This window comes from Amblyraja radiata, chromosome 25, assembly GCF_010909765.2.
Source record: "Amblyraja radiata isolate CabotCenter1 chromosome 25, sAmbRad1.1.pri, whole genome shotgun sequence".
Classification (NCBI taxonomy): domain Eukaryota; kingdom Metazoa; phylum Chordata; class Chondrichthyes; order Rajiformes; family Rajidae; genus Amblyraja; species Amblyraja radiata.
The window spans coordinates 22,940,851-22,956,216 of record NC_045980.1 but is presented as its reverse complement, the minus strand read 5'-3'; the positions used below and the strand labels follow the sequence as shown (position 1 = coordinate 22,956,216).

Genomic DNA, 15,366 nt, shown 5'->3' with positions numbered 1-15,366 from the left:
CTCCATCAGCACAGGGATGGCAGGAGTTCAGGACAGGTCTTCTTTGCAGCGAAGCTCACAGCTCAGAAATTAATCTTCAAAAAAGGAGGATAGGGTGAGACAGCTTCCAAGCTCTACTAATATTCAGCCTACACCAATTACCAGGTAGGCACAAGTGAAGGGACATGGGCAGGCCCCTCTTCATGTGGGATGATATTGATTGAGAACTTTGAGTCCATGCATTGGAAGAAGCCCTGCATAAATGATGGAGCCCTCCCCCGTTATAACCGACCCTCTTCTCTGCCTTGTCCAGCAAATCCAGGCCCGCTGTGGCAACTTTGGCTAAAATCCCTTTAGCCTCATTAATGCCTCGAAAACACAGAACTGAAGTAGGAGCAAGTCATCCGTTATCCCAAGCGACACCCTAGGAAGCTAAATTGTAGAGTCGCCTTTTAAACTTTTACAGTTCTCCCACATCAATCTCCAAGGTTTTTAAAAACCATTGTGAAGAGCAGTGAGCCCGAGAGCACTTGTCAGACGGGCTACCTCAGTGGCCTATTCCGTAGGTTGAAGCAACGTTGCTGCACTCTCATCTGTGAGAAAGGAGCCTTCAAGCCCAGATCAGTCTAATGGACCAGCTCGGTACGTATCGCAGCATGTAGACTGGATGTCACGGTCTAACTTGAGAGCAAGTGATAAACAATGTGCAGTTGAACTGTGTCCGTTAACCACAACCTTCTACCCATTCTCAGTCCAGTCACACAGCAAAGAAACAGGCCCTTCAGCCCAGCTTGCCCATGCTGACCAAGATGCCCCATCTATACTACTCCCACCTTCAGAGTTCTGCGATGATGGAGGCAATTAAAAACCTTCCACAAGTCCAAATAAGTAATAACTACGGGATTTTTCTCATCCACTAACCCGTAGTCACATTTTTTGATGCGAATAGTGTTCATGATTCAATAATGTATATCTAGCCTATAGTTGGCTGGCTTAGGTTTGCCAAACAGTGGGGCGGCATCTGTGAAGAGAAAAGCAAGGTTAATGGTTCAGGTTGATGACCAATCATTAGGGCAAGGATAAGTTAGAGGAGATGAACATTTTATAAGTTGCAGAGAACATGGTGAGGGAAGGTAGGAGGGATTGAATGATAGATGGTAGTCATCTTGATATGAGTGGATGTGGCTAGTGGATAACAAAAGGTGTGCGTGAGGATGGTGTAAATATTTCAGAATTCCCACACGTACTCTTTTAAAAATTATTCGCCACACTTTCTACACTCTGCCAGCACTTTACCCAGCTCCTGAAACGGACTTTACAAAATGTCATTCCGACGTGGAATTCTCATAATTTTGAGCTCCTCGATCTATCCAAAATGACATTCACTATTAGGAACAAAATAGGCAAAGATACGGAATAATTTCATCTGGCACATCGACAGTGCATGAGCACAAACCACTGCAGCCAACTGGCGTGAAAAGCACTAGGAAGCTGCCTTGAAGCCTCTTGCCGTGCGTGGCCCCTCAGTGGCCTTGACAAGTTTTGGCATCTGAAAGTGCAAATACTTCACTAAAGCTGTCATATTTCAGACTATCATAATTTCCAGATATCTCGTGACTAATGTTGACTTTGTGTCACTTTTGCAGCAATGAACCCTGCCATGCGTATCTGCTTAAGATAGCTATGTGCGATTAATTTTCTTGTTGCAAGTTTATGTGAAGCCAGATGCTTCACTGAGGATCTAATCTTTTCTAATCCAAGTCTGTTTTTGAATTCTCAGGGTCCTGTGAAGGCATCGCTCCAGGAAGGTGTCCTGCCAGATTTCCCACTCTATCACAACAAGCTCCAGTTTCCCCTCTCTGGGGTGACCAGCCTCAGCCTCTCACTCAGTATCCTCTCAAGCTTGGACATTTGAGTAGTGCCTTCAGCAATGAGTGCCCTGGGATTTATTCTCAGTGCAAATAGTTGGCTCCAGGCACTTTTATTAACGATCCACTTTCTGCTTTTGCTATTCGTGACAAAAAAAAAAATCATAAATGCTTGTCTTTTTATTGGGATGAAATCCATTTATTTGAATATTCACTGATATTCCAGCTGTAAAGTCTCCAGCTTTAACGTGCTGTATCTTCCCACTGCAATCCAGAGCTGGCAAAGGAGAATAACTGGTACAAACCTTATTGATAGAGTTTTAAAATGTGATTAATGTTAGCTGACTGTGTGGGCGTTGATAGTACTTAAAATTACGGTATAAGTGAACACGGATGGAGATTTCAGGCCAGTAGAGTTCTGAGCTAGGAACGTTCGCGCTCAAGCTGTAGATTCTGTTTTCTAGTGGTTATGATACTGGAGCCAAAGCACGAGAGCTGCTAACTCAGAGCTGGCCATAGAAATGTATGAAATCTGGAAACTGTCAGTTGGCACCAGTAACAATAAATGTGAAAGCTGACTGACTGGGGCAATAAATCACACAGGTTAAACTGCTCTTCCAGAGAAAGAATGCAGGCAGCATGTTGGGCTTGCTTCATGTCCCCCCGTCCCCCCACCTCAGTCCGACATACCACGCATTAAATGTCAGCAACCTTCCTCCGTAGATGCTGTTTGATTTGGAGAATATCACCCGTAATATTTGTCTCACTCTTGAGTTGATTCTCAAAAGGCGTCTCCTTAACTTTTCCAATTCTGTACCCTGTCTGTTCATCTCCTTCGGTATCCTTGATACTTATACAATACATCCTTGATGCACCTTGGCATCCTTAAGTGTAATGCCCAGCGCTGCAGTGTGATGCTGAAATAGACTAGTTAACATTCTTTGGTTTATTTCATGCCCCTACATGTGAAACTAAAGATCCCACTCATGCTTTCCAACATGCTGTCGACTTGCTGTCACCTCTGACGTGTGTATGAACCTGGTTTCTATTTCACCCTCCAGTAGGAAGGCTGGATCGCCAGAGCAACTGGGGTGAAACACTATTAGAATTGGCCACATGGGTGTTTGATTTCACAACTGCTTTTCTTGGAACTTCAAATGTCTACATGTAAAATGTAATCAGAATGGCCTGGCATGTTGCCTCCTAACACAAATGGAGCATCAAATTACATTTGTGGAAAAAAAATTCCACTTGGTAAATACAATTCTGCTGGCTTGCTGGCACCATCAAATTTAGTAATAGAAGCATGACGCCTCTGCACAGATACTGCGTGAAGTACATGGGCTGTTTTGATGTGCTGATTGTGTTGTCAATAGCTCTAACAGCTGAGACATTAACTGGCGATGGGGAAGCTGTGATAAAGGGCTTTTGTTTGCAAAGTAAACATCTATTTTATCTTTAACCCGCTAAAAGATCCCTTTGAATACTATTTCTTCAATTTGGCGATGCACCTTACAGCACCACGGGTAAGTAGCTACTGCTGCTGTGTGATGGTACAGATAAATATATTGTGGTCTGGGTGCTTCAGCCTTCCCCAGCCGATGGCATGTCCTTTCTCAGAGGTGTCAAAGATAAATGTTGGCCACATGTGGTCTATGACTTGTCTTGTTAAGATAAGGTATCTCAATTCCAATTCAACATTATTAATAGAAGTGTACTAAAGAAAATGGACCTTAAATTCTAAGTAGGCATTTGCTGTTTTGCACCCAGTTTCCAGTGCTCTGTTGTTTGATTCATCCTCACTCTGCTCTACAGTTGCTAAAACCTGCATCCATGCCATCTTTAATGCTCATTGCAGCTGGTCGAGCTGTTACCTCACTGCACCAGAGACCATGGTTCATATTTTGGCCTCTGTGTGGAGCTTGCACGTTCCCCCTGTGTCTGCATGGGTTTTCTCCGGGTGCTCTGGTTTCCTCCCACATCTCAAAGATGTGCGGGTTTGTAGGATAATTGGCTTCTGTAAATTGCCCTTAAATAGCTGTATTTGCGTAATCAATCAAAAATACTTGAATATTCCAAATTTGTTCTGCCTAGTTTCTTCCCTTCCACACAAACCTGAGCTCATCCAAAAAATGCCAATGAAAATTTTAACCCAGTACCTCATGCTGACTGAATTACTTCTGAGTGACCTGGAACTTAAAATTCTCACCCTCATTTTTAAATCCCTCCATGACCACATTCCCAACCTTATTTTTAAAGTATTCCTAATACATTATGATCGTTGTGCAACCCTGATCTTCCTCGATCTGCCATGGGTTCAGCTGCTAAAGGCCCTAGGCTCAGGAAGTTGCTCCATAACTGTTCGGCCTCTTAATCTCCATGAAGAGACACCATAACACCAGTCTTGGACAGAACTGTTGCATGGTGCCTTGAGATGTTTTGCTTTATCGGAGTTCCACTTTATAAGCTTGTATTTAATTATTGTTTCATTGATGTTAATGCATATTTGGCAGTGAAGGCCTCTAATACAATATAGACGGCAGAGATGGGGTTATCAGATTTTCTGCCTCACTCGAAGAATTTGCACTCTTGTTTGTGTAAAACTGGCAGTGGATTGTTACGTACAAACAGTCGGACTGGGCTAGAGTTTTGCATTTTGCATATCCTAGTGGTGGTGTTATCTCTCATTACAGAGTTGCCCACTGGGACACCTCTTCAGCACCTCAGATAGTGCCTATTTTGTGGTGGTTGATCGGTATCTGCAATACTTCCTTCCAGTAGAAGGGAACGTGCCACCTTCACCTTTCATAAATGCCTGTGGCACTGTCTCTCCTCCAACACCAAGGTATGTGCATTTTAGGCCATTGATTTGTTGTCTAAAGGGCAAGGCTAGGTTCTGCTCGGGTTCAGGATAAAGTGTGCACATTTTTGGTGCACCCTGTTTTAAAAGCTGATCATTGAAGAAATGCAAATATTTTTCCAATTTAATTTCTATATATTATTCAGTATAGAGATTACATTTCATACATTAAAATTGTGCTGAATGCTGATGTAATCTAGGATTTGGTTTGGATGTTTACTGAGAAATTAGCCAGATCCTTTCTCTTTTAGCACTACCTGTTGAATCAATTTATGATGAGATGTATCTGGATAGCCTGCAAAACAAAGTTTTTCACTATCTTCAGACATGTGACAAAGATACACCAACACCAATATATTCCTCAAGAGACATGCTTGATTCAAGTTATCTATAACAAGTTATCTCATGCTTCATATTTTTCTTCATCAATTATTTAATATCCTTGTCATCTGCCGAGGATTAATAACCAGGGGACAAATTACCGAGTGAATGTGGATTAATGTCTTGCTATTAGCAAACTGGTGGGTGGGTTTATTGAATGGCTGATCTTAGTTAGCATCTGCATTGGTAGTCACTGTGAGAAAGGAGTTACTGAGTGAGGGAGCTTGTCAACATTTGTCTAGTGATCAGTGACACTTGCTCAGGATACTTTACATTGAATACTTGAATTTTCATTCCTTTAATGTAAAAAGTGTTTGCGCACCATGCACGTTCTAATTTACCCTGCACTGTCTCCCAACAGAGTACAGAATGTCCCCTTTACCTCCTACGGCGGGCCCCACACCAGCCTACTGAAGCGGCACATATCCCACCAACCCTCAGCAACAACAGACCCAGCTGCACAGGAAATATGGAGATCGGAAACATTGCTTCAGGTGAGACCTCTGCAGCTGAAAGAGTTGATTTTCTGTGTTCCTCCGCTGGATATTGTTGCAGCAGCAGCAGAGTCCAGGCAAAGTCTGCTTCAGCCCTCCAGTATTGGGCATTTCCACCCTGGGAACAAGATTCTGGATGTCTACCCTATCTCTATATGTGTGCATGTAAAAGTTCACTGTGAACAGGGTGAGACTGGCTGATGTATTGATATTCAGGACAGCTATTCAGGACAGCAAGGGGAAAAGGTTGTTTACCACTGCTGAGATGTAGCTGACCAAATGCTGCTTGTGACCTGTACCTCCTTAGATACTGTTGACCAAAATACTCCTGACTGTGCTTGAAAATTCTGGCCAAGAATGATTATGTTTAATTTAATCAAAAATTCACATCTCTGGAGGGACCTGAAAATAGCTGTGCATCGACGCTCCCCATCCAACCTGACAGAGCTTGAGAGGATCTGCAGAGAAGAATGGGAGAAATTACCCAAATGCAAATGTGCCAAGCTTGTAGCGTCATACCCAAGACTTGAGGCTGTAATTGCTGCCAAAGGTGCCCCAACAAAGTGCTGAGTAAAGGGTCTGAATACTTATGTAAATGTGATATTTTAGCTATTTCTTTTTAATTACTTTGCAAACATTTCTAAACACCTGTTTTCGCTTTTTTTATGTGGTATTGTGTGTAGATTGATGCTAAAAAAAAATTAAACCATTTTAGAATAAGGCTGTAACGTAACAAAATGTAGAAAAGGTGAAGGGGCCTGGATACTTTCTGAATGCATTGTACTGGCCCAACTGTTTCTTAAATGTTGGGATAGTCCCTGCCTCAACTACCTCTTTAACTTTACCAATCGCTTTCTTTAACAGATCTTTATTGAAATGTGGCTTCACCATTATTCTTTGGAGCTGTATCAAAAAATGCAGTCTCCCCACATCAAGGTATGTATGTTCAATTATTTAGTGTTTCCCCTTTACTTTTTTGATAGGAAACGTGTTGGCTAGTGTCTTGTCACTTGTCTCTCCACTCAGCAGGCTTCATGGAGCTTGGTTATGTAGCTAAAATCAGTTTACTAATCTGCAAGCACCTGATTTTTGTTTTAATCTGCTCTTCTGCTGCTCTTGTGAAACAGTTATGTTTCGGGCTCTAAAGGGGTGTTCCATTTCTAATGACTGACCATTGATCGAATGGGAAATGTTATGTTTCCTGTTGATTTGACTGTAGGATTTCAATCTGCCCACTGCCATGTGTGAATTTGATCAGATAAGTGTTTTGCTTGATCAGATGGGCGTTTCACTTTCTGCTACGTGAGCATCATTAACTACACTGAAGAATTCCCCTGTCTAAAGAGAGTGCACAATTGCTGGGCCAGAGTTCCTCCCTTTCCAGGATGCAGTTTGGAATGGAATTAAATCCCAGCGTCTGATTTTTGACTCCTGCACCGTCTGTAGAAAGATAGGAGTTCTTGTTATTCCATCTGGCCTTGTAACGTACACTTGAAAGATATGCCAGGGTGCACTCCTTTCAGCCTCCAGTCATCACGCTGGGTCGCAGAAGATAAGTAATGAATTATCAAATTTGGGAATGGATAGTGGTAAAACCTTTTACAGTATTACAAAGCTGTAGGAGGCATCCTTTGACTTGTAATGAATGTTCGTAGCTAGACATCTCGTGAGATGGAAACGGTTTGACCTTGACACCTGGTGCTGCCAGTGTGGAGTTTGCACACTCTCCCTCTGACTGTGGGGGTATCCTTGGGTGTACCAGTCTTCTTTAGCATCTTACAGAGGAGCTGGCAGGTTAATTGGCTGCTGTAAATTACCCTAAACTTAAGTAGGTGATGAAATGTGAGTTGACTTTACCTGAGCAGTGGAACTGGCTAACACAAAGGATGCATTGATCACTGTGTCCCAGTCACCTATTTAAATCATTTGCCTGTTTTTAATAAGAAAGGGTTCTTCCCATAGCCGCACAAATAGTTAATCGTAAGATGCAAATCTTCCTCTCTCGAGTCCTATCCAGCTCATAATCACAAAACCAGGATCAAATGATTAGTTTGCCTCCCTTTCAGAAAGATTGCCAGAAATCACATAGGTTTTTAATGCAGAAATGTGCAGCGGCTTAGTGTAGGTTTAGTTTAGAAATACCGCCCTTTGGCCTACCAAGCTCGTGCCGACCAGCAATCCCCGCACACCGACACTATCCTACACACACTAGGGACAATTTACAATTCTTTACCAAGCCAATTAAAGTACAAACCTGTACGTCTTTGGAGTGTGAGAGGAAACTGAAGATATCGGAGAAAGTCACGGGGAGAACGTACAAACTCCATACAGACAAGAACCCGTAGTCATTGGCCTAGATTCTAGCCACTCTCTGTAACTCACGCAGTCTATGAAGGGCTTTTCATGGTTACTAATGGAGTTTGTTTAGATAACGACACTGCCCTTGTATAGTCCATGCCTTCATGTGGCATCATTTCCTTTCACCTTGCCAGCCATGACCCTCCTGATCGGCTGAAACCAGTGGAATGAATTGTTTTTGTTCCACTTTCTGCTCCATCGGGTAGTTATTGCATCTTCTATGCTGTACATGGAAGGAGAGCTGTCAGCCACACTTAATGCCCCATCTCCACTGTCACACTTGTTTTTTTTGTGAAATCAGGAGCGGGTGTGTAGCAGTTGAAGGTTACGGCCAACACCTCATTGCTCCTTGGCCCGGCCAAAATGAAAATGCCACTTTCACAGCAGGTACATGGGCATTAGATTTAACAAATGGTCAGTGATATTGGACTAGGTGGGGATTCCTACTACAGTGTACTTAAAAAAAAAAAAAAAAAAAAAAATTAAAAAAAAAAAGATTTTGATGTTTTGGGGTGGTGGATTTGGGCCACACTGTGGTTTCTAAATCTGCTGTGGTGGGTATTCAGGCCACACTTTAGAGCTCTGCTTCAGCTTTGCATGATGTCGTATTGATGCCTGGGTGCATGTGCCTAACGCCGTTACATCATTTCTGTTTTTTTTCCTTTCTCCTCGTCACCTTCATCGTCTCCGCTCTGATTCTGACTGCCTTGTGCAATCGTGGCATTGCAAGCCAGGGCCGCAGGTATTCACTTTACTCGAGCAACTAACCAATGTTAACCCTTTTGAAGATGAGGGCCAAGCTCACTTTGATATTGCTGGAGTATCTCGGTGGCACAGACTGAAGATCTCTGTCTCTCTTCCAGAGTGTACGTGCTCCTTCAAACATCCTCTGTACCCTGCTGTTGACTCGGGGTTCTGCATTAAGCAGGATAGAGTGGTCTGCTGCAGAAAGAGAACACACCTTAGCAGATACTGAGATTTATGAGTATATAAATTGTGCACAGATGGAACAAAAATAAATCTGACTCCTTCAGCACTCAAAAGGGTTAACAATGTAGCCGACTACATTGCTGTGGCTCGATTTATTTAATATTGTTAAAACTTGTACACTGTGTAAGAGGAGCATCACTCTGTGTACAGAGATTGTAACAATATCTCACACACAATAAATCCTCCTGAATATTCTCCTCGTACACAGTTCAAGGCAAAACTGTTCTGATGATTTATTTTTCAGTTCAACGGGACTCTATTAAGGTATCTCTACTGCTATACTGCTCTGAAATCCGGGGTAATTTTGACAATGAAAAATCAACTTTGATATATATTTTCTATTTGGAAACAAAGTGACCATGTACTGTGTGCTATCTATCCCATTGAGCGTGGAAAGGATATATCCCCGTAACTGCCATCAGATCTTGGTGCCAGGAGATGATTCGCAAAAGCTATGTCCAAGTATCTGAATATTGAACTCCGTGATTGTTCAGCGCAGCGTTTCTCATTGGGCTTCTCATGGTGGAGAATGTTTATTGCAAAATATTAACTGTTTCACTTTAAGTTATCCTTTGTCAATAGCAAACACTCCCAGGCTAGAGTGCAGGTTAGGTACAAAGTAAACTTGGCATCGTAAGAGGTACAACAGGAGGATGTTGAGTGGAGCTTTCACTGCAATGTCCTACCAGGGTGCTTTCAAGTTTGTGTCTTTTTTTCCTCCTCATGGGTTTGCCCCCCACTGTGAGATTGGTGACATTTGTGTCCTGTCGGCATCCAAGGAGTGAATTGAGATTGTTTGGCAGTTAGTGGAAAAGCCCCAGGAATGGGTTGTTCTTGGCCCCGGATCTGGGGTAACAAACCAGTGTCAAGCTCAAATGGGCACTCGATCCCTGAGTATTTCATCAATTGTTTTTAAAAGTATTTTCCTGAAGTGTTGCAGGATTTGGGGTCATTCATACAGTATGGAAACAGGTCTTTCAGCCCACCTTGTCCATGGTGACCAAGATGCCCCATCTAAGCTAGTCCCATTTGCCTGCCTGCTAAACAGCTAATACAGTCCAACCTCTCCCTGTAAGACTCTTCTGCACCTGTTTGCAAACCCTCCACATACTTCCTGTAATGGGGTGACCCAAACTGCCCGCAATACTCCAAATGTGGCCTAACTAAAGTCCCATGAAGCTGCATCATGACTTGCCGATTCTTAGACTCCTTACCCCAACATATGAAAGCAAGCATGCCATATGCCTTCTTTGCCACCAATGAAGTACTGATTAAAGAATTTGGCTCTGTGTCAGGATTGAGAGTGTTTGATATACAGTAGTTTGGAGTTGTTGTTGCTTACAGTAGATATCTGAACTCAAAGCTGAAAAATATGTGAAAACAATTCGGAGTAATTGGGTGTAGTCTATGTTAGTATTGCTTATGTGACATGGTTTCATTAAACTTGATGGAACTGTTTGGCAGTGCAGGGGTTAAATCTGCTTATATTGAGAGTGGTTACTGTTGAATATTTAATAGTAGACTTACTGTTTATCTCTTTCTCTCTGGATTAATGTTTTTGCCCTGTGTTGTCTTGTTCTTGGATGCTAACCCCCAGTTGGAGGTGCTACAGTACCGCCTGGGTATCTGCAGTACTCAGTACAGCACAGCGTCTCCACTGCCTGGCCACGGCACCTTCCACACCTACCAAGTACCATTTTATTTTCATTTTTGCTGTCTCGCTTGCTCTTGTCAGCCACATGGTAAAACTCACAATGACTGGTAACCCTATCGCCAGTCAGTGCCCGCTCTGGGCCAATCATTTAAATTGTTTGCATGGCGCGTGGCAGGAACCTTCATAATTGCCAATGTGGCTTCTGTGAAGTGAGTACATAGGTCAGACAGAGTGGTTACGTGGGTTTGCAACCAGTTTTATTCAGATCTGTGAGCCAGCTTATAAAAAAAACAGCAATATTTGGTTTGAGAGCACAGTAGTGCAGCAGATAATGTCAGCTCCAGTGATCCGCATTCAATTCCAACTTCAGCTGTTGGTGCTGAGTCCGCACGTTCTCCCACTGATCACACGAGTTTAGTCCAGGTGTTCATATTTTCTCCCACCCTCAAAGACTTGCTGGTTTGTGGGTTATTTGGCCACAGTAAGTTGTACCTAGTACAGGGAGGTAGTTATTGAACATGTCTGAGAGAAAAGGATACAAGCAAGTAAGCATGGGAATGTGAGCTGGCATGGACTCGATGGGCCGATTAGCCTCCTGTCATAAATATAAAGTGTGAGCTGATAATTAAAGAATAGTTCAAGAAAACACCTAAATGCTGGAAAAGCATTGTTGGATATCAACACTTCAATACATAGTCCTATGTCCTGGCCTTGCTTACCCTACTGGCTCCCATGGATAAAACTGCTTCCAGATAGCTCCGTTTCCTTGTTCATACCTAACTATGTGTCCTCATCCTGGGAATGAGAGATCAAAGCCTGTAGATTTAACGTGAGGTATTGAAAGGTGTCCAAGAGTCAGAGGTGTTTTAGAAAGATTCATTAGAGGGACCACAAGAAAAATATCCCTGAAGGACAGGAATATATTTTCAAAGTCAGTAAAAAATACTCCAGGTGCTGGTTATCTGAAATAAAAACACTGTGGCAGGTGATCAGGTAGCTTCAGTGGAAAGAGCAACAGAGTTAACATTTCAGGGCAAGGTTCCTTTGGCAGAGCTAAAAAAGAGACCAAGCTAACTTGTTTTTAATTGCAGAGAGTGGGTGAAGGGTGGATAGGGTAAAGGAACGCATGTTTGTCATGTTGAGGGATACTGGGGGAGAAACGTCTTGATTCAGTTGCTGCACGTAGAGAGCAGATGGACAAGGGCAATGGACAAGGGCAATGTGACCTGAAGGAAAATGGTTCAAGAGGTTGGAGCAGTATGAAAGGTCGACATTCGGGTGAAATGTTTGAATTATTGGAAAGAAAGCAGGCGCCATCAACAACAGTGTAGTTGATCACAAGCCCATCATTGGAGAAAGAGCAGAATGAAAGGCAGACCTGCGCTGGAGAAGTGGAATCAGTCAGTCGAAGGGGGAATGTGTACCCAGCCGAGGCTCATGCCCTCACGTCTGAAATTGAAAAGTCCTCCATGTTCTTCTTAAAGAACAGGGGAGTTGGGACAACCCCCAACAATACCCCAATACAGCCACACCACTGGTGGCCATCAGCTCATAGCTACTAGCTAATTGGCACTGGCTGGGGAACAGTGAGCAGCGCCCTGAGGTTTAATACATGCTTATTAAATGCACACAGGCTTTCCTAATGTTGTATGAAGTCTGGAACCTTAAGGCAGCTTCAGATCCGATTCAGATTAGTTATTGGCACATTAATTATTGTTTATTGCATCAGGATGCAATGATATTCCTTGTTCGCATGATGCTCAGAGTAAACAGGGTACATACAGTAATGATAAATGCAATAGAATGGTGAATGCAAAACAACAGCAGGTTGCAAGGTTTGATTGTAGTGTAAGAGCAGACTACGTGGGCAGTGCAGTGGGCATACTCCCAATAAAGACACAGACACAAAGTGACTCCTGAAAGTTGCTAGAAACAGTTTTTCAAATTGTGAACAATCCAAACCATTCTGCATTGGCACAAGGTTGCAGAATAATAGGATGTGAATTTTACTTTATAAGAAAATTTGGACTGCTGTTGAGAAGGAGTAGTTGCTCCAGGGTGTCACACAGCAAAACAAACCTGGGCACACATCTTGGGAGAAAAACCTGAGAGGATAGCAGATCTCATTCAGCTCTGACATTTCCTTTGTCTATTCAGCATTAGCGACCACTGTTTAACAGTGTCCTCTTGTATAGTTTGTCATGTTTAGGGTTTAGCTTGCATGAGTGTGGGGTTACCTATTTACCATGTGGCTCTTTGTGGTGTTTGGCACTCTGTCGTTCTAGATATGTGTGTTTCAGCCTGGCATTTTTCTTGGAGGACGTTGATCACAGGCCATTCACAAGAAAATAAATATCTTCAATTTAGATAGACATCCTGTAATTTGAATTTTGCTCCTCCCAGCCCTTGGGGAAGGAACTGTGCTCAGCCTGATTGTGGACAACACGAGCCACCTTCCTAATCTCCAGCTGGGGAAGCTGCCCACTACAGTGCCGGCAGTAAGCTGGCTTTGAGGAGCTCCAAAGCAATGTCGTTGTAATTCTGTTCCTTGTCCATCCAAGACTAATCCTGGGCTCTGTGTCTTAATGTCTTGTCATTTATATTTTTACTTTGAATTCATTTAGAAAATGGTGATGTGGCATTTATGTTGAGATTTTTTGTTGTTGTATTTGACCTGCTGATTTCTTGCTTGTGGTGAGATTCACACGTTGGCCTTGCAAAAAGGCCGCTCTCTCTGCCCACCCCCCCTGCATGGCATCTTTAATTACAGCAGAGGTGACTGAGGGTGGTCCGGACATTGCACTCTTCTTTCACATTCTCCCGTCGTTCCACTTGGGTTTCAAGGTTTGGGCCTGGTCTTGGACATGGGCGGAGATAATGATAGAGAAAGCACTGGAGGTGCTAATCTGAGCGAGGTGCGGTGATTGCACTCCCTGCCCACTCCACGACTTAGCCCAGACACAGCAAAACCCAACACTGTGACAATGTGGTTGCCTCTGAGTGGTTGTCTGGGTTTGTTCAACTGGACCACAGTGGAGGCTCTCGCTGAGTTTATTCAAAGCGTGGAACAATGGATTTCTGGGGACCAAGGGCTTTGGGGACAGTGATGGTAAAAGACAAGTAGAAGATCACCCATAACAACTGATTTTCTACCTCTAGAGGTGCAAATGGCTTCCCCCTGCTTCTAATTATGTTCGTGTGTTATATGGGGCTTCTTTATGCTGGCGTCTTTCTCACTTGCTTTCCTCTGTTACCAGGAACATTTCACTCCTACAGAGGAGCACGTGCTCATGGTGAGGCTGCTGATCAAACATCTCCACTGGTTCGCCAATAGCATCAAACAGGAGCAGGTGGCTCCCTCGGCTCATTCTCACACAGGCAGCCCATTGGAGGATTTCAAGAGGTTGACTACATTATTTTGACAGTTTTATGAATAATTTGATTTTTTTGTGATGATGGCAAATATGGCAGCAATTATTAGGAACAAACATCTCCAGGCTTGGTGTGGAACGCCAAGTGCTGGAGTAACTCGGAGGGTCAGGCAACATCTCTGGAGGGCATGGGTAGGCAACGTTTTGGGTTAGGACCCTTCTTCAGACTGGAGAAAGGTCCCAATCCAAAGTATTCCCTATCCATGTCCTTCACAGTTGCTGCCTGACCTAATGAGTTACTCCAGCACTTTGTTCCTTGGAAGGTTGCAGCATTGGCAATTGCTTGTGACCCCAGGATTGGGGTTAGGCCCTAGACCTTAACCACAGTCTGACTATTTCGTCTGTAAGTAGTAGTTTGTGTTGCAAGAAGAAACATTGCTGTTTGGGTTCAAGAAGAGATATTGCTGCATTGCAGGTTGAAAACGTCAGCATATGGGTAGAAAGCCAAGTTGTCATCTTAATGCTGCTGCTTTGCCAATTATTTTCTTCTGATTGTTTTGTTTTTCTCGCAGGGCAGTGATTTCGTGCTTCTTTCAGCAAAATCTCTACGTGTTCTTGCAGCAGTGCTTCACTCACTGGCCATTGGATGCTTCCTTCAGAGCTGTACGTTACCATCCTTGTATCAATTCGATAATAACTCGTGCTCCCGTTAAATTTATAGAAACTGGCCTTAAGTTAATGGGTTATTTCCCAAAGTTCTAAGCGCCATGTACTAATACTGGTAAATAATTTCACAATGCAGTTTGTATGCATTCACTGCATTGGGTGGGAAAACAAGAGATACACTCTGGTTTTGCACCATATCCTGGGCACTTAAACTTTAAAATCTCTACCCGTTAAAATCTCTCCTCCCAATCTGGCAGTGAGCGTTGTGTAGAATTTCCATTTGTAATTTTCTTGAATGTTGTCTACCTATCCTTGTATCTCTCGACCTGTTGGTATCATCCCCATGGGTGTGTTGGTCCCGAATACTGTCATTTTCTCCCTTAATTACTCGGCCTTTCCACCACCAAAGCTCTCCTTAAACAGTCTCTTTGGCCAGACCACTCCCAGGAACATCCCCCTCCCCATCCCCATCCCTTTAGTTCCTCATCCATGACTGATTGCCTCGTTGAAGCACGTTACGTTTACAATGATAAAGGCACAAGCGATGCATATCGTTGAGTGTGATGAGACTAATCTTTGCAAGCCACTAAGACTCGAGTTCATCCCATGATTGCCATCAGCATGCTATGTGGCTGGGCAATGTGGTTGTTGTGGTAGATCACAATCATAAGAATATAACCATTCAACAAGGTTATGGTTGATCCTCCTCCCCGATTTCACTCTCCCCTCCCATTCCCATATCCTC

At 43.3% G+C, this 15,366-nt stretch overlaps 1 protein-coding gene across 5 annotated transcripts in view; it reads left to right on the top strand.

The window, feature by feature from the left end:
* smpd4 (sphingomyelin phosphodiesterase 4) overlaps window positions 1–15,366 on the top strand; it is a 38,266-nt gene that overhangs the window by 9,136 nt on the left and 13,764 nt on the right. For 2 of the 5 annotated variants that reach the window (XM_033043442.1, XM_033043444.1), the window contains 9 exons: window positions 1,760–1,868; window positions 3,321–3,373; window positions 4,541–4,692; window positions 5,450–5,582; window positions 6,447–6,518; window positions 8,671–8,682; window positions 10,528–10,620; window positions 13,842–13,987; window positions 14,528–14,618. In XM_033043442.1, coding sequence (XP_032899333.1) covers window positions 1,760–1,868; window positions 3,321–3,373; window positions 4,541–4,692; window positions 5,450–5,582; window positions 6,447–6,518; window positions 8,671–8,682; window positions 10,528–10,620; window positions 13,842–13,987; window positions 14,528–14,618 — 861 coding nt within the window. The remainder of the gene's footprint in view (window positions 1–1,759; window positions 1,869–3,320; window positions 3,374–4,540; window positions 4,693–5,449; window positions 5,583–6,446; window positions 6,519–8,670; window positions 8,683–10,527; window positions 10,621–13,841; window positions 13,988–14,527; window positions 14,619–15,366) is intronic. The other 3 variants (XM_033043443.1, XM_033043445.1, XM_033043446.1) reach the window with 3 other exon arrangements.